The following is a 19477-nucleotide window of genomic DNA, read 5'->3' as shown; positions in this document are numbered from 1 at the left end:
GTTAAATTCATTTAATTGTATTTGGAATGTGTTCTGAGTCCGAGCTCATTATTAAACTAATTATATATTTAAATTTAATTTTTTTTTTGAACAAATTCAAACTTTTTTACAAGCTATTTAACTAATTTATTTTGTTCCATATGTAGTAAAAATTACAACAAAAAAACTGTTACTCCTTCACAAATCTATACTATTAATTAATAAGTAATTTATAGTTGAGATTATATATATAAAATAAAGCAAGCTTCGTACGCATAAACTTATTCATGAATTTATCCTGATGTTTGTGCACAATTTGTTTAATAATTAAGCTTAAAATAAGTTCCTTTATTTTATTAAATGAACATGGACAAACTATTCTCAAGTTTTTCATAAATAAATTAATTTATTTATGGCTTTGACCTAAATATATGATTTTTTTAAAACTTAAAAAAAATTAATTACTTTTATTGAAATTTGTAAACATAATTACTAATAGTAGAGTATCATTTGTGAGTTGTGACTTCTTATTACTTATTGACGAATCTCAACAACAACAACAAAAAAAAAACAAAACAAAACAAAACAAAAAAACAAAAACAAAAACAAAAACAGAAACAAAAACTTATTAGACTCACAGTCAAGATTAGTTTTCGAAAACAAACCTAGATTTGACAAATCTGAGGAGTCCCATTAAAGGAGGGATTTCTTAGACTGGAGCTTAACTTTGGTTGTTTTGCTTTTTTTAATTAAGATCTGAATTACTTTAATCTGGTAGGTCCAGGTTGGTACCTAATATGCTAATAGAAATCTTGCTTCTTTACGAAGTTAAGGTATTCTTTATCATTTTTGGCAAATGGCTACTCCATGACTCCAGGGTGGTTCAAACAAAAGGTGAGCTGTGTTAATGAGTGACCTCATACAGAAATTGTCACAACTATATATGCAAATGTGGCTTTCAAATGAATTTATTTTCAATAATGCATAAACAATTTATTTCGCAACATATTTTGATTTATAACATCATTTTCACATGAACCATAATTTGTATTACTTTAGTTGTACACCAACCACATGCTACCTCAATAATTAGTGGGAAAAATTGTGAAATTTATTGTATATCTAAGCTTATTGAATTATTTTATTAGGCTACTTATGATGGCTTTTAGCGTTGTATCAGATGCCTAATTTGTTTTTAGATTTCAATCAACTTAACTAGTAAAGTCTTTTATTGTTATATAAGGAACCAAGAATTGAATTTCTGCACAAAAAAGAAACTCATTTGTGTTTGTGTCTTGACTTGAGGAGTAATAATAATGGAGAATCTATTTTTTTTTTTTTAATTCCAGTTTCTTATTATTTTTTATTATTTAAAGTGTGATTGGGGATGCGTGGGTTTGGTTGTAACAACTAAATTATTGGTTTACCAAAAAAAAAAAAAAAACTAAATCATTGGATCCACGCCCGACATAAAAACGTATTGCAAACTACTTTTTCAAAAAGGCTAAATTGCCTCTGAAGTCTGAACAGGCCTGTGAACTTGGGTTTGAGAAATTCAACTCAAAAACTGTCCCATGTCTCTCGAGATCTCACCCTTCAAGAAACCAACCCAAACCCATTGTGATCTCCAATTGTCTCTCTGCTAAGAGGATTGCTTGACTATAATTCTCATCTCAATGTGCTAACAAAGTTAATATTACAAATCTTTGGCCAGTTAATGGAGGTTTGGTACAATCAGTTCAGTTCAACATTCTGATAACTAGATTGGGCAGCATGTTTTTCACCTTTCATTTTTCTGATCTACACCCCACGCAATAATCATTACTAGAAAAGAACTCACCAAACGACTAGGGAGCAAATGTAAATACCCCCTTAGTAAGGACTGTGCCTTGCATGCAAGGATATGATTGACATGATCAGAAGCTTCCAGCTAAGGAAATTTCACTGGCTAGTCTGCAATCTGCAAATTCTAATAGAATAATGTACAAATGATAGCACATGGTCCCATTCACAAACAACTTGATAAAATTAAAGAAAAAGGCATGGTGCAAACCCTATGAAAAGCAAGCCCCTTCATACATATTCGTTGGTAGAAAAACTCCAACTCCAACATTACCTAGAATGCAAGTGCAAAAATAACTTACTGGTCCACATCAAAAATCAATTTAGTACAAAGAGATCTTCCATAATACATTACTCTAACATCATCCGCATCATACTCCTTCAAGTAGCTCCTAATTCCCTGTTCAGGTAGTCCACAAACATCCTCTTGGCACTGTCTGCATCAGATGGTGGTGGCGGGCCACTTAAACTTGTCTGCCCAGTCAATTTAATGAAAGTTCGTCGCAGCCTACGTAGCTCTGGTAGCCCAACTGATCGTGAGATATTGACAGTTGGTAATCCCTGGCCAAGAGATACCCCATTTATTGGCCCTCCAAGTGCCTGGGATTGTGCTTCCACAATAGCATTAGTCACCTCCTGTGTTGCTCTATCCAATTCATATAGAGAATTTGCCTCTGAAAATCGTACACTTTGTGTTGCGATTGTTGGCTGTAAAATTTTTACATCCTGTGTTTTTGAGTCCACCTTCTTTGTCAAATATGAAACAGCATCTGAAACAGCAGCAGAAGATTTCTCTATTCCATCTTTATGTGGCCATAACTCAAACAAAGGGGAATCCCATCTATTTCTTCTATCCGGTCTCTCAAACCTTCTTACCAAATCTTCAAAAATCTCAGCATCATATGCAGCTTCTCCTTTCTCCCTTCGTTCTTCATTCCATTTTCTGCAATGGGTTTCTTCCGCATCACAATAGAGAACACAGTATCTTATTCCCGCACCACGAGCCAAACACCACAACTCATACCTGTAACCCTTTATACTATTCAAAGAATCTACTATTATTATATTATCTTTTGACACTGATCTATCAACTTCAGACCTAAGCACCCCTCTTAAATTCTTCTCTGCATTCATATTGGCATAGCTCTGATTGCGATCAAGATGAAAGGAACTTTCATCAATGATCCTGACTGTTTGCTTTGATTCAGACTCTTTGAGAGCTTCAGCTAGGAAGAGGGCAGCTGTGGACTTCCCACTGCACGGTTGCCCACAGATTACCACCAATGCCATTGGACAAAAAAAGTGGCTGTTTGCACTTCTTCTAAAAATATTTTACTACATAAAAACCAATGAACATAAATCAATAAAGATCACTCGACTATAATCAGTTTTCTAAAATGCCTATTTCATCAGCTTCATCCTAATTTGAGTGTGTAATTTGAAATGGCACAACATTTAATGAAGAAGAAAAGATGTACAAGTTTACCAAAATTCCCAAAGGTGGCACAACTTGTAAAGTGTGTCTTCATTTGGTTTTTTGAATTAGTGAAGGGTAACATGAGAAGATGAAAATAAAAATGTTTTTTTTTTTTAATGGTCTAAATGCTTTTATTTTTTGAAAGTAGACACTCATTTTGGGACATCGAATAAAAGAAAGCAATACATCCACTATTGTTGAGCCATATTTGCAGGGCCAAGAGGTACAAAGGACGTTCGGCAATTAAAGATTCTTTAAACGTATTACACTAGTGCAAGAATATTCTGAAATCTTAACAGTGCAATCCTAACTTGTGGTATTAGAAAACTTCAAATCATTCTGTGCATATGTTTATTGAGGCAAGTACACCACTGACTGTGCTATGTATATAACAACTCTTATAAGCTAAGCATTAGAGATTTTGAAAGAATATGGATAACATTTCCTAAAATTTTAGGTGCAAATACTACATAAACACCGTAGAGAAAAGAACTCAATACATAATATATGAGATAAATTCAAATTAAACCTGGAAATACTTTTATCAAAGTTACACTAGTCAATAATTTTATATTAGTTGCATAATATGACAAATCTATCTACCATTGGATTACAAATTCTTCTAATACCCTCCATTCATGCAAAACTTCAAGACGATCATCTCATGTGTAAAACGTTTAAATTTCAATTTTTTTTTTTTTTTAACTATAAACAAAACATAAGTTTATGGATCGAAGAGGAAGTAACATCCTATTAACACACGAAATTTGACCGAATGAGAATGTATATAAATAATCCAACTGTCTAATTTTTAAAGGTGAAGCTTTGTGCAACAAATCCAATAAGAAAGCAACGAAACGCTAACAAAAGAGTTACACCTTGGTGCCCATTATCGATTTTATTTGATACACTTCACTTAAGGTTCCGTTTGGTTAAGCGTTTCAAGGAGATTAAAAGAGCGTCTTTTAAAACCCAAAACTCTGTTTTCCAACTACAACTCCTCGTAGCTTTTTTTTTTTTTACAAACACTCATTTTAAACTCAAAACACAGTTAAGTATGAGTTCATAAAGTAAATTCAGTAAAAAATTTCTAAATTAAATTCTCTCTTAGAACCATCAAATAATAATAATAAATGAATTGTAATTGCAAGAAAACAAAAACAAAAAAATTCTTGGTGCAATAACAGACATGTATGTAAATATTAACATTCCAGAATCCTAGGAATTGGTACAATCTGATTGGTTAATTTTGAGCTAAAAGTAAAACCTTAACCGAAAAAGATTATAAGATTGCAAGGTTACCTTAATCGTTGAGACGAGAATGAGAGAAAGGGGTTAGGTCGGCGAAGAGAGTGAAATCTCAGAGTTCAACTATCGAAACGCAACGTTTTATGATGTTCGGGTTTGGATATTTGCGTTGGATTGAGGTTTGGTCTGGACGGTTTAGAGGGTTAGGTTGGGCTGGGTGAACCCGGTGATTGATGGGCCGATCAGTTCGGTTCGGCCCAAAAGGGGTAGCAGATGGGCTGGATTTTTGGGTTGTACTTGTTGGGGGGGGGGGAGAGAGAGAGAGAGAGAGAGAGAGGGTGGGGGGCGGCTAAGCGGTGTTTGGAGGAAAAGAAAATTTGAGAGGAAAATGAAGAGAAAATGAGAAAGTTAGAGAGAAAAAGAGTGGTTTCAGCACCAGAAGGTCCAGCCCCAGAAATTTCTCCTCCTAGGGTTTTCTTCATCGTCTTCCTGAAGAAGATTCGCTGTTGTTGAATCACTCATATCAACATAAATCTCAGAATCTGAGATTTCATGCTCTGGGGGTTTCTTGATCTGAGGGAGTAATTTCAGCCTTTTCAGAAATGTTTTGATTTGGGAAATTAGGGTTTGGTGGTTGTTGCTGTACGGACGAGGAGGAGGAATTGGGGATTAGGGATTGGGATTGGGAAGAGAAGGCAGTGGGGTTGTGGGTGAAGAAGATAACATCACCGGAGTAATACCGAGGAATTGTTGTTGTCTGCATAACAGGTCCTTGTGCATTTGTTTCAGGGTTGTACTGCTTTATTTCAAGGTTTTCTGAAACAGGTCCGAATAAAATGTGTTGCTTCTTTATTTTATTTTTTTTATTTTTTTATCTAATAAAATTTCAATCCCTATCTTAAAAAAAGAAAAAGAAAAAGAAAGAAGTAGATCAATAAAAATTTTTTTAAAATTTTTTATTGATTAGTTTTATCTTTTTTAAGATAAAGCTATTAATTAGTTTTTAAGTTAAAATGATTTGGATTAAAAAATAATTAAATAAATAAATGAGTTTCGGGTAGAGTATGAATATCCATAGATAATAAATTCGGGTAAGATTCGAGTATGAATACTAATGAGTATTGATATTTGGATATTCATGGGCAAACTTTTCGGGTAGAGTATAGGTATACCCGATCCATACCCTACTTATGGCCATTCCTAGGTGCGGCTGTGAGTTTAGTTATGGGGTTTAGATTTTTTCTTTTTTCTATTAGAATTTAGATTATATAAGTTAAAAGAAAAATATGATATATATATATATAGGTATCACTATGGGTTTACCATTGAGACTCATTTACCTGAATTACCCGATGTGCACCCCTAATTGTAGTGTGTATGTTGGGTTTAGGTGGAGATAGAAAAAAATAAAAATAAAAAAATAAAAAAACCCTTAAATTATAAATAGAATCTGGCTAACGAGTGTATGAAGATTAAGGTTGAGTAGAACTCATCAAATTCTTCTTTAATGGATGTGCGGTTGCACTCATTAACAAAAGCCCCATAATTAACACACTCAAACTTTGACATTTCAATATTGTCACAAGAATTTTTTCAAAACATTTTACAACAATTGAGGTAACTAGTTGTTGAACAATAAATGAAAGTGATGTTAGTGATGAGCCCAAATAAGAACCAATGAAAATCTATCTACTCAACTGTTGTAAAAATGTTATGTCTATAACATTACTCTTAACCTTTCAATTCAATTATGTAAGTTTATTTTTTTTTCATTTTAATTTAATTCTTAAATTTCAATACGTTTTCGATTTAGTCATTTTGTCTAGTTCAGCCAATTTTACTGTTAGTTTGAGAATTTTTTTCAAAACCAAAACATTTTTGTGGAATTAATGGTTGCACATTACAATATTGGTTGTGATTAGACCAATTATCTTGTTCAGACAACTAATCAAATTTAAAGAAGAATGATGGGGGAATCAAGTGTTGGCACAATGAAAATGACATCTTTTATGGTATATCATGTTTATGATTTGAATTTCATCTCCCACGCCCCCATTATCTACCTATCTAAAAAAAAAAAAAAAAACTGACTGGAAAGTATGTATATAAAACAACCATAGGAAAATAAGAAACTAACAGAACATCAGTTGCATAAGAAACAAACAGAACAGCAGTTGCATAGGACAGTTATGACCAAAATTAGACTTTACTCTTTGTGGTTTTCTTGGACTATATATTGGTTGTTTATTGATATTCCTCCATAAACTTAAAAAATACAAATAAAGGGATGTAACGAATGCAACCTTGTCTCCCTTTCCTTTAAGCTATATTAGCATCCAACCTCATGCAACATCAATAAAACATAGCAAAGTGAAGAAACTAAAGCCCCGAATGACTGTCCCAACCAGAGTACTAACATGCCTAAAGATCACTAACTTAATTCACACCCCAAAGAGTTAAAGTAATCAATTCTCATTCAATCTGTAACCAAAATTTAACATGGGAGAAAAAATAGAATACAAATATTAGAAACAAGTTGGATCGTCCAAAGTTCTTGCTGATAACACTTGATGTAGGACTTCCTATTCTATCCAAATCATGATTTACAACTTAACTTTCTAACATTGAGATGTAATGACAATCAACTGTCAGCTAGTATTAGAAATTAAGAAGTTGTACAAGTTCTGAAGGAATCAGTAAGAACATCCTCATTCAGATTATGACCTGCAATATAAAACAAACAGATTAAAAAAACTAAAATAGGAGCTTGACCAGTATCCATAAAGAACCTCACTTGAAGATGATGTTGTATATTAGATAATACCTATAAAAACTATCTTGTTCATCTGATTTTCTTCCCCTTTCCATTTGCGAGCTGGAACAATCTCATATATCTCCCTCACAGCCTGCCAGGAACATAAGGTTTTTAAATCACAGAACACAACAAAATTAGTTCCTCCAAAAACAAACTAATTCAAGCAGTAAATTCAAAAGAAAAAAATATGAAAAGAAAATGACGGAGAAATGTCAATATTAAGGGTTGCAGTGCCTAGTAAGGCTAAAACCCTATATGACACACGTACATAAAGCCTTAGCATGGTCCTGTGCATATTGGCCATTTCATATGCACCCTAGAAAAATGAAACCCTTATGTGGATTTTAATTCAAATAAACATACCATTTATCCAACGATTAATATAAAAAAAATTTAAATAAGCATCCCAGTGACCAGAACCCCAAGGTGATGTGGGTCTAATGCAGCACTAGTTGACTTCCAATGAAGAGTACTTAGAGTGCATTTGAAATGAAACACTACCTGTAAAGTATGTAACTGATCAGAATTTTGAACACTTAGAACTCCTTTGCAGCGATACACATCCATACTGTATTTCTTATCCCAAAGAATCTCCTCAAGCCATAAACGAACCTATAAACAACGACAATTAGGTATGATGTCATACACCAATAGCAACATAAACAAGGAAGTGCTGATTCAAGTTGATATAAAATAAGTAAAGAAGACAAGCATCCCCAGCGAAAAATAACATAGTTAAAATATATGAGCTTTCACTAGTGTGGTCAAGATATTAAATGTTTTGGTGACAGAAAACAGAAAAGATCAGCTGTTATTTGTGACATTTCCTGCAGATCCTAAAGTGTAACTGTTAAGTATTGAGATTTATAAGTAAATCAATAGATTTATCCATTTGACCAACCAGAATCTAGCAACCATATTCTTACAAATATTGTGTCCCAAATATTTTTGGTCACTGACACAAGTCTTCTTTCACCCATCCAATAATCTAGAACCTTACTTTTTAAATAGAGGAGAACCATGGCATAACCTAATAAAATTTTAAGCCTTTTTAGTAGGATACACTTATATATTGGTTCTCTGCCTAAAGCAGCCCTAGTTTATATGGACATTGAGCCAAACAAAAACACAAAACACAGCAAGCACCCACTAATCAAGTTTCCATTGGAAGATTACTTTTTGCCAACTAATTGGGTTGCAATACTTGTAATGAATTGTAAACTGTTGTCAAAAGCAGTAATGAAGTGCCAATTTTCCAGAACAAGAATATGATGGCTATTTCAAAAGTGAAAAAACTACCTTATCAAGATCAACCTGCCGTGGCTCACAAATGCATAAGGTTCTCACACCAGTATCATGAAGATCTTTGGTAGATAGAGAACGGTTCTCTTCCAACAATTGCTCTAAACGAGCAGCATGCTGAAAAGGGCAAAAAAATCAGTGATGTCACTTAAATAAAGTCAGTATGAACTAAGAAGATAAACTTGCAGATGAAAAACAAAGAGATGTATGACTAACTGTAGCCTCATAGGCCCGACAGTTCAATATCTTGGGCAAGTCAACTTGACACCGAACAGAACGAATGATACTGGCAAGGGAATTAATGTTATGAATTTCCTTCTCCAGTTCCTCCAGGACACCTCCAGAGCCCTCAGGAGAAACCAAATCAACCTTGTTAAGAATTACAACATCCTACACAAACAACAAAATTTATCTCTTAGGTGCTCACACCATAATACATGCATTATATTCAGACAAAATTCCAGCTTAAAAAGACAAAACAAAAAACAATAATAAAAAAATTTATTAGCCACATGTGTCCTCACAATGTAAAAACATGATCATTACCGCAAATGCTATCTGAACAAATGCTTCAGGAAATGAAGATGAATTTCGGCGTTCACTGAGCTGAAACCGAAGGTTTTTGGCGTCAACAACCTATTAGAACAACATATCTCTTAGAGAAAGATATTGAGTAATAAGAGAGGTATCTTTTAATTCAGCATGGTAATAAGAACTGGAGAGAAAGGAAACCGTCACAAGACACAAATTGAGTACAGAAATGACACAAACACACCCCATGCTGTTATATGTATTTGGCAAGAAAGACACAGTATACAACAGTACTCTAACAACACTGCAATGTGATTTACAATCCCACATTCAATTGCCAAAACTTATTAAAAGAAAATTCACAACAATTGACTTATATATATGATCAAACGTATTATCATACAGTAAAACAATAAAAGTTGCATTTGGACTTAAGCACTTAAAATCAAGGGGTTTAACAAAAAAATACTACGTTTTAATGCTTTCAGGATTTTGCTCCAACAGAACACTCATAATGTTATGGATTTGAAATCACATCTTACACTCAAATTTCAAATCCCATCCAACCTTATTGTAGGTCCATGTGCAGCAAAGCAACCCTAGTCCTACTCATAATGTAAGTATCTCTAACATCAAATAAACCCATCCATTCCATCGAGATAAACCAAGACCGAAATAACAAAATATCAGCACCAATTATTATATTTGAATTTTACAACACGCTTACAAGATTTAGTCCAGGCTTATTGTAAGTCCATGTACTTGTAGAGCAAGCAATATATCCCTAGTTTGACTAGTAGTGCAAGTAATGAACATAAATCTATCCCATAAACAAAACATCAAATAAATAGAACTTACAGTGATAATTGAGTCGAGCCTGACCGATGATTCCAGCTGATCATCCAACCAAAGAATAGAAGCAAGTGGAGCCGGGTTCGCCAACCCGGTGGTCTCCAATAATATATGATCAAGTCTACACACACAAAAGAAACAACATATATCACTCAAATTTGATATAATCAAATTATTTCCTAAAACCTTAAACTTTTCAAATAATCCTAATTTTTCATGGTATTAAAGCAGGAGATCGTAATTTAAAACCCGTGTTGGGCCCACTTAATAAGAGTGGTTTAGGCCCACGCGTTTTCTAATAGCTTAAACTTTTGGGATAATCGCTAATTTTGTTGAAATATATAGTTAATTGGAGTTAACCTTTCTTTCCTCTGCACAAGTTGCTCGAGTGCTTGGACCAAACTGTGCTTCACAGTGCAACAAATACAGCCATTTGCAAGCTCAACCCATTCTTCGACGACGGCTCCGCCATTTCCGTCGCCTTCGTTGATCATGGCTCTTTCCACGCCGATTTCCTCGCCGAACTCGTTCAGTATCACCGCTATTCTCTTCCCGTGTTGCGAATTAAGTATGTGATTCACCAGCTTTTTTCACAAAATTAATCAAACGAAGATCAGAGAGAGAGAGAGAGTGGTTGTATCGAAAATTTGGGAAAAAAAATTAAGAGAGTTAAATGTGTTTTTACAGTGGATTTGCCGGAGCCGAGGTAGCCTGTGATGACGGTTACTCCGACGGAAACGTCGTCGTTTGGTGGTGGCTGCGTTGAGTGTTTGATTTCTTCTTCGATTTGAACAGCGAGCGGTGGCTCTTCTTCATCGTCCTCCATTTTTTTTCCAATGGGGTTATTGCTCGCCCTCTCTCTGTCTGTTGCGGCTGGGATACAGTTGAAAGATAGCGGGTTTTTGCCCTTCTTTTTTTTTTTTTTTTTTATATATACTACTAGATTTTTTTTTTCTTAAATACCCTACATTGTTATTTAAGTAGGGGGAAAATTAAAATACAATCCAGTAAAAATATAACTCTATCTTTCAATGGAATTATTTCTTTGTTGATTTTTAAATTTATTTATCTACTTATAAATTAGATTCTCAAAATAAAAATTATATATATAAAATAAAAAAACAAATTTTTTTTTACTATGACCACTAAAAAAATAGCTTTATTAAACGTGCGAAGCGTGTATGATGAGGCTAGTTTGTTTAATTTTTTTTTTTACTCTTTTTTTTCTTTTCATAAATTACAAAATAGAAATTTGGGGTTGCTTGAATTTTACTTAGGGTCCGTTTGAATAGAACTTATTGCTGAAAACTGAAAACACTGTAGCAAAATAATTTTTAAATATGTAAATAGTGCTGTGAGACCCATTTTAATAAAAAATTGCTAAAAACGTACATAAACAGTGCGCGCACAGTGCACGCACAGTACGCGCACTGCGCGCTTGTCCCCCTGCAGCAGAAGAAAAAAAAAAACAAAAACAAAAACAAAACGCAGACGCGCTCTTATAAGCTAGATCCAAACCAGCACTTACACTTTCTTTCCGTTAGCAAGATCCATCCCTTGTCGGTATCTTGCCTACATGCCCATTAAGCAACATGCTAGCGTATAAAGTGGATTTTTTTTGGGGCCAAATTAGTCTTCCAAAATGACGTCGTTTTACCTAAAACAAAAGGCACTGCTAATAACCCATGGAACGACGTCATTTTGATGTAATCAAAACACAAAACCAAATACCCAGATTAACAAATGCTCACCAAGAACCCATCCATCTCAAAACCCATCCTTCAGAATTAGAAAAGTACAAACATTTCATTTTGGGTATCATATTCATGTCAGACACTTGACACTTTTTGAACATTTTTGCATACATGTCTCAACTGAGTCCTTTTAAAAAAAAATTAAAAAGGAAGACAAATCTGGGACACGAGAACAAGAGGAATCGAATACTCTTTCACAAAACAAAGAGAACTCATGCTTTTTTTTTTTTTTTAGAATACTAAGTATTAACACATACACGAGGAGATGAGAGAATGTTTTTTAAAGAAATTTACTTTGGTGTATATCTAAAAGAGCCTAACTTTAAATAATAATATTGCATTTGAAAATTAATAAATATCTTTATTCTTGATTTGTATTCTAATTTTTGAACATCAACCACCGCACACCATTGATAGGATTGGTCACTCTACAAAGATAAGTGCAAGTGGACTAAGGGGGCAAATAGTCGAGGTTCAAGTCTTTAGGAGGAAGACTCATACGCATATACACTTAATTAGATTAGGTTAGTGTAGAATTTTTATCTTATATCAAAAAAAAAAAAAATTTGAACATCCTTTAATGGTATTGAATTTGTTTCATTATCCATTATTACTCTTAATTTGATAATAATGAATGATTAATAATATATAGAAATAAATTATTCACTATTTCTCTTAAATTGATATATATTGAATATTATATGAAAAATAAATGTTAGCCCATATATAAAAATATATTTAATAATTAATTAATATACATATTCTCGCTGTATTCGTGTTTTACTTTTTCAAAATTGTTGTGTCATCGTACCGTATCCGTACTCATGCAAGTGTTTCCTAAAATATTAAGGAGTAAATAAAAAAAAAATTGACTCTAAATATATCCACTTAAAATGGATTTAAAATGATGAAAATTATCGAGTCCCACATAGGAAAGGAAAGAGATAATATATAAGTTCTTCAATTATAATAGAAGACAACCAATTTTTTTCATTTACTTATGATTAGTGGTTTGTTATTTTACACCACTTTTTTTTTTTTTTTGATGAGCACACTGCGGTATGATAATGTTTGATACTCAATTTTATTTGACTTTTTTACAGTTGTGGGAGAGCTTCTAGAAGTCTTTCCCTAAGTTGAATTTTTCCCAAAGGCTTACTTCAGTAGTGCCCCTTCCATTAATCAGGCATGAGATTGTCAATGCAAGATCCTATAGCCCATTATATAAATAAAGTTGAGATGAACATCCTTTAACAGTATTGAATTTGTTTTATTATCTATTATTACTCTAATAAAAAAATGATTAATAATATATAGAAATATAATATTCTTTATTTCTCTTAAATTGATATATGTTTAATATTATATGAAAAATAAATGCTTAACCATATATAAAAATATAAATAAAAATGTATTTAATAATTAATTAATATACATATTCCAACTGTACCTGTATCATACTTTTTCAAAAATTGACATGTCATAGTGACGTATCTATACCCGTACTGATGTAGGAGTTTTCTAAAATATTAAAGAATAAATAAAAAACTGACTCCTAATGTGTCTACTTGAAATTGATTTAAAATTATGAAAATTATTGAATCTCACGAACGAAAGGAAATAGATAATATGTAATTTCTTCAATTATGATAGTGTATGATAATATTTGATAATCGATTTTATATTACTTTCTTTTACAGTTGTTGGAGAGCTTCTAGAAGTCTTTACCTAAGTTGAATTTTTCCCAAAGGCTTACTTCAGTAGTGCCCTATTGGCCTATCATAACTTGGACTCTATCTCTATCATTCAATGGAAGGTGATCGCAGCTTAGCTCTTCCATTAATCAGGCATGAGATTGTCAAGGCAAGATCCTATAGCCCATTATAGAAATAAAGTTGATAATTAAGAAACTTAAGGTTTGGCTACCCACCATCAGTTTCCTGCAGAAATTCTTGTACTTGGTCAAAACGGATTAATTGTGTTCAGCCATTATCTCCTGCATCTGCTACTTTGAAAGGAGCTGAGAAAATGAGATGATGTAACATGCACCATTTGTGGAAAGAACAGGAACAGCTCCAAACAGTTTTTTTTTTTAATTATGAGTAGGGTTAGGTGTAATTGTGTAAATCAGAGGAAGTTAGAGCATCAAAACTGTATGAGATTAAAACTGATTAAGCGAAGGATGATAGTCATGGATACCATGTACATAGGCTATTGGATTGTTGCCATTGTGTTGTGAAAATTGGTGAAATAATTTGTTTACACAAGGTTAAAAAAGATAGAGAAGAAAATATGACACAAAGAATTTACGTGATTCGGCAATATGTCTTTCCTGCAGAAATTCTTGTACTCGGTCAAAACGGATTAATTGTGTTCAGCCATTATCTCCTGCATCTGCTACTTTGAAAGGAGCTGAGAAAATGAGATGATGTAACATGCACCATTTGTGGAAAGAACAGGAACAGCTCCAAACAGTTTTTTTTTTTTAATTATGAGTAGGGTTAGGTGTAATTGTGTAAATCAGAGGAAGTTAGAGCATCAAAACTGTATGAGATTAAAACTGATTAAGCGAAGGATGATAGTCATGGATACCATGTACATAGTCTATTGGATTGTTGCCATTGTGTTGTGAAAATTGGTGAAATAATTTGTTTACACAAGGTTAAAAAAGATAGAGAAGAAAATATGACATAAAGAATTTACGTGATTCGGCAATATGCCTACGTTTACAGAAAGCAACAAAATAAATTTTCACTATAATTTTAGAGATTACAACAATGACTTATAGACATTCTCTCATATACCCAAATCTCAAATACACCCTTAGTTCTCTCACACACAAAAGAAGTTCTAATTGCAATCTCCGTAGCTCATATACATAGCTCTCATTTGCTCCACCTCTCTTTATAGCTAAACTTCAGCAAAAATATCACCGTCATGAAACTTATCAAGTCAACAAAAATGGCCAGCATTTATTGCCAATGGAGTCATACATTTCGGCTAGCATGTATTTGGTTTGCTCAGGTATAGTTCCTTGCCCTTCTTGACAATTCATGAATGCCAATGAAGTCATACAGTTTGGCTAAAAGGTGAAGCATGTATGCATGTCAAGTGTTCCAGAACATGAGAACAATGCAAGACTTCTATCAACAAAGAAGTCAATAAAGAGGGCTATGAGTCCATGCAACATTTAATGCAGCTCCTTGCATTTCTTCGCGCATGCAACTTTCTGATGGTTTGTTGGCTAATGTCAAGCCACCAATTTGATCTATGCATAAGCTCTCATCCAAGTAGATAAGCTCCGGTGCCTTCCACCTAATGATTTCTATATAAAATTGTCTAGATGGTAATTAGAATCATTGTGATGTGGAAAGAATATGGTGTGCAGTTCATCACAACATTGAGAGAGAGAGAGAGAGAGTGGTTAAGTTGGAGCTAGCATTGGTAATATTAGAAAGCAAAAAAATAATTAGCGTAATTCACCCAACACGTTTCTCTTGTAGAAAAAATATAAATAAAAACATTTAAAAGATATTGAAGAAAATGAAACGTGTTTGAAGAAACTTCGAAGTGTTATTAAACCTAACTTAGCCTAGCCAGTCGAATTAGTAATCCGGTGACTCGACAAATAGACCATTCCAAGTGATCAATTGGATAAAATGTGCACAAGACTCAATCAAAACCAGTGGCGAAGTCAGGATTTTAGTTCAAGAAACCAAGATTAGAAGTCAATATTAAAAAAAATAACTGAAAAAAATATTAATATATATTAACAAAAAAATAAATAAACAATAACAACTATAAGTGTCATACAAAAACTAATACAAACATATACTATAGTTAGACATTTGAGTTAATTCTATAAAATAAATTGTGGAAATAAATAAATTTTAAAATATTAAAAGTGTAGAAATTTACTTGCAAAGTTGTATATAGGTCTCACTGTCTTGATTTGATTGTTTTTTAAACTATAGGTGAAATTCAACTTTCTATTTATTTTTCAAAGTAATTAAAATTTGTGTTCATAATGTAAACTCACAATTTAAAACTGAATTGTCAAGAAATTGAGGACAAAAAGAAAATTGTGTAAAATATAGGACTATCAATTCAAATGTCATAACAAAGACACTAAAATGAGTGATGATTATTATTATTTTGCTAAGCTTGACAGCAGACAAGTCAAAGCTCTTGGTGTATGTTATTGTGCCCAGGGAAATACTTCCCTTTATTTTCGCTTGTGTCTGGAAACTTTTTCCCTGTTTTGTGTTTTTTTTCCTGCACACTGTCATTGACTTATGGGGCATTAGGTAAGCTTGCCTTTTCCCACTATTGGGTGTTTTTTCCAACTATTTCAGTAGGGTCAAGAAGCTTTTTTCCTGATTTGTGTTTATTTTCTGCCCAAGGGGGTATAGTTTGCCTTTTTCCCACTATTGGGTGTCAGGTAAGCTTGCCTTTTTCCCACTATTTCAGCAGGGTCGAGAAGCTTTTTTTTTTTCCTGATTTATGTTTATTTTCTGCCTAAGGGGTAAAGCATTTTAAAAAACTCCTAATAGTAATATATATGAAATATTTTGGGAGGAGTCAAGGGGCAATTCCCCCCCGGCTTAGCTCCTAGTCAAAACCGGCAAAATTCAGTAGGTTTTAAACAAATTGTGTGACCGTTTCATTAAGATGACTAAGTTTGTGAATTGTGTAAAGTTAGATTAATTGGTCCATCTCATTAATTTCTTTACTATTTTATGCATGATGATACGACAATTTAAATAAGAGAAAACCTAAATAAATACATGCATTATCCTCTTACTTTTCTGCCGATTTATACTACTATACCGTTACCTAGTCACTTGTCACTATTTTAGTTCCCCAAACTACAACAATGCATTTTCACATAACTAGTTAGCACTTAGGTCTGAGTATATCAGTATATGTTATATAGTTTATTGCTTAAACCTTCTTTTCTCTTCTTTTGTTTACGTTTTTTATGCTTTATTTGTTTATTGCTTTAAGTTTAACCTCAAATTTTTTTTCACTTCTTTTATCTATGTTTTTTATGCTTTATTTGTTTATTGCTTTAAGTTTAAGACCTTAATTTTTTTTTCTCTTTATTAATTATGTAGTTTGAGATTTGCCTTTTTTTAATTTATAGTATTTTAAGACAAGTGACAAGATTTTATTTAGCAAAGACTTCATTGCAATTTTATGACAATCATTTATATTGCTTGTAAATTTTATAAAATTTCTAATGTTGTTGCTTGTGAAACCTTGATTTTAAATTATAATGGCGAGTTTAATTTAGGTATTACCTCTTTTTTTTATAAATTACATATTCATGTTATGATTTCTTAAACTTAATTTTACACACACACACACACACACACACACATATATATATATATAGTTTTTTAAAAATTTTATTTGATCCATGTGGTTCGACCGGTGACTCACTAGTTGAACCAGTGACCCAACTCATAGGCCAAGTTAATGTTTTGTCTAGGTCTAATAACTATTCGAACACAAAGGCTCTCATGGGTAATATAATTATTTCACACTAGAACAAAGAGAAAATACCTTGTGAGACAAGTTTATGCAACACCCCTCTTAGATATTTGGCGAGGCCCACATTTGTGCAACCTATACATTGCAAGAGGGACAATGTATAGCTCTAGAAACTGATTTTTATCAATGAAAGAATTTAGGTTTGTTGTTTTCATCTCCGATCACCTATCTAGTCTTCTCATTGTGGGATTTCATCCCTTTATCTTTAGAAATTAGTTGTGTTGATTAGAAACTCATACTTCTTCTAAGCTTGTTTTGTGTTTCTGACCCCCACAAAAGTCATAATCAAATTTATTAAAAAAGAAGAAAAGAGTTGTTCTTCTCCACACACACACACACACACACACACACACACACACACACACACACACACAAAAAGAGTTGCAAGTGTAATAGAATCCAAGCTTTTTGGCTACTAATTCACAGTTTCACACAACAAGAAGTATGGTTTTTTTTTTTTTTTTTTTTTTGTTACTAAAAAAGGATGAGACCATTCTAAACCATAGTGAGTTTTTAATACAAAGGGTGATACTATACTTATTACAAATTTTGATACATAAATTTTGAAAATTAATGTATCAACTTTTAAACATGAAACATAAAAATATTTTTGAAATTTAGATTATATATTATTGATGTTAAATCAATCACATTCATTGTAATATTAGTTTGTAAGCCTTTTGTAATAGAATCTGTAATAATTTGAATATTTTCTATTTTTATTTTTATTTTTATTTTTATTTTTTGGTTAAACTTGGACCATATTAATTATTAATAGTACTACCCGGATTTGACCAAGTAATGATTACAGAAGAGTTATCGGAAATTAAAACCTCCATTACATCAAAAGGAGGTTTTACATAAGAAAAAAAAGGATCTGGTAGTGTGCTCTGTTAGTTTCCCTAGTATTAGTGAAGGATTTGCAATCAGCCACCAGAGGCTGGGTTAGTACTTTAGAGTTTAGTATGTTAGAATTATTGGTAGCAGAGAAAAAAGAAAACTTCAGTAGCATGAGCATCCGCATTGATTAATAATTTTTACTTCTCTTTGATTCCGAAGATATAGTACATTAGAATGAATTCAATTCAAAAACGTATGAGATAAATTGATCTCAACTGACAATTACATAATGGAAAAGAAACAAAATACTTCAATGTCATGACCAGAAATTATTTGATTTGTCTTGTATGTATAATGCAATATTGCAACTCCTAAATTGCTTGTGAACTAATGTACTTATTTAATTGAATATACTTTGATTTTTTTTTATAGATATAGAAAGATGGAACTTAGAAGACATCAAATGCAATGGGCCGATATGAACTGTCCACTTGTGAGTAATTCAACACCTTTCTTGCACATTTTGCAGAGAGTGACATGATATCTTAACTTTCTAGCCGTCACCAACAGTGAGTTGCATAGCTTCAAAGTTTAAACTACCTTTAGGCTTTAGACAACAGAAATTAGTCACTTCACTAATTCTCTAAGATTCTCAGATTCATTCTTAGGACATTTATAATTAATAACTAATATCTAGTTGCCTTGAACTTAATTGATACGCAATGTTGCAATATAATATTAAAATAAGACAGAATTTTCTTTTGCCTTAAACTCATTATATATACATAATTTATATATATGTAAGTAGAGTGTTCATGGCTTCAGAGACTCCCTGCGGGATTGCGTCTAGCATCTGGCATATACGAATTGGAAAGCAACCCGAAATTCTAGCAACAGAGTTTCCAAATATTGATATATAGATATAAATCATAATCTAGTCTAATCTAAATATATATATGTGTGGAAAACTCTCAAGCTCTCTTTTAAAAACTTGAAACGCGATCCTTACCTCCTTTCACCCCACAATAACTTGTACTTGTGAAATGACCATCACTCCAAAAATACATGATGGTAAGATTTTGTGTTCTTTAGAAAAATGGCCTTTTGTCTAAGTTTTTTTTTTTTAATAAATGAACTAACTTTAGCATTATTTTATTCTAAATCAAATATCTTACACCCAATGGGTTTGAACCTTGTGTCTTAGTGAGGTTCCACATCATTAATAATATATTTATTGGATTATGCAATCGATTATTTCTCGAAAAAGCCATAATTTGTTTA

The 19477-nt window shown here is 32.5% G+C and overlaps 2 protein-coding genes across 2 annotated transcripts; both read right to left on the bottom strand.

Moving 5' to 3' along the window:
• Window positions 1-1986: 1986 nt before the first annotated feature.
• Window positions 1987-5354, bottom strand: LOC142629310 (protein KTI12 homolog). Its single transcript, XM_075803270.1, has 2 exons — window positions 4601-5354; window positions 1987-3156 (listed from the first exon to the last, which is right to left on the bottom strand). The coding sequence occupies exon 2, from the start codon at window positions 3109-3111 to the stop codon at window positions 2203-2205; it is 909 nt and encodes a 302-aa protein (XP_075659385.1). The 5' UTR covers window positions 3112-3156; window positions 4601-5354; the 3' UTR covers window positions 1987-2202.
• Window positions 5355-6999: 1645 nt separating this feature from the next.
• On the bottom strand, window positions 7000-10960 carry LOC142626711 (uncharacterized). Its single transcript, XM_075800421.1, has 9 exons — window positions 10732-10960; window positions 10407-10630; window positions 10053-10167; window positions 9210-9299; window positions 8880-9053; window positions 8661-8780; window positions 7863-7973; window positions 7371-7452; window positions 7000-7270 (listed from the first exon to the last, which is right to left on the bottom strand). Exons 1-9 carry the CDS (start codon window positions 10870-10872, stop codon window positions 7212-7214), a joined length of 1116 nt encoding a protein of 371 aa, XP_075656536.1. The 5' UTR covers window positions 10873-10960; the 3' UTR covers window positions 7000-7211.
• Window positions 10961-19477: the final 8517 nt, after the last annotated feature.

Source organism: Castanea sativa, chromosome 3 (genome assembly GCF_040712315.1).
Source record: "Castanea sativa cultivar Marrone di Chiusa Pesio chromosome 3, ASM4071231v1".
In the NCBI taxonomy this organism is placed as follows: Eukaryota; Viridiplantae; Streptophyta; class Magnoliopsida; order Fagales; family Fagaceae; genus Castanea; species Castanea sativa.
This window is presented reverse-complemented; position numbering and strand designations above follow the sequence as displayed.

What these genes read in the sequence shown, in the direction of transcription:
- LOC142629310 (XM_075803270.1), bottom strand. Translation starts at nt 3,111, where the DNA reads ATGGCATTGGTGGTAATCTGTGGGCAACCGTGCAGTGGGAAGTCCACA.
- LOC142626711 (XM_075800421.1), bottom strand. Translation starts at nt 10,872, where the DNA reads ATGGAGGACGATGAAGAAGAGCCACCGCTCGCTGTTCAAATCGAAGAA. An exon ending in TCGGCTCCGGCAAATCCACT is followed by an intron (nt 10,631 to 10,731) that starts GTAAAAACACAT and finishes TTGTGAAAAAAG; the next exon opens with CTGGTGAATCACATACTTAA. An exon ending in GAACAAGATAGTTTTTATAG is followed by an intron (nt 7,271 to 7,370) that starts GTATTATCTAAT and finishes TTTATATTGCAG; the next exon opens with GTCATAATCTGAATGAGGAT.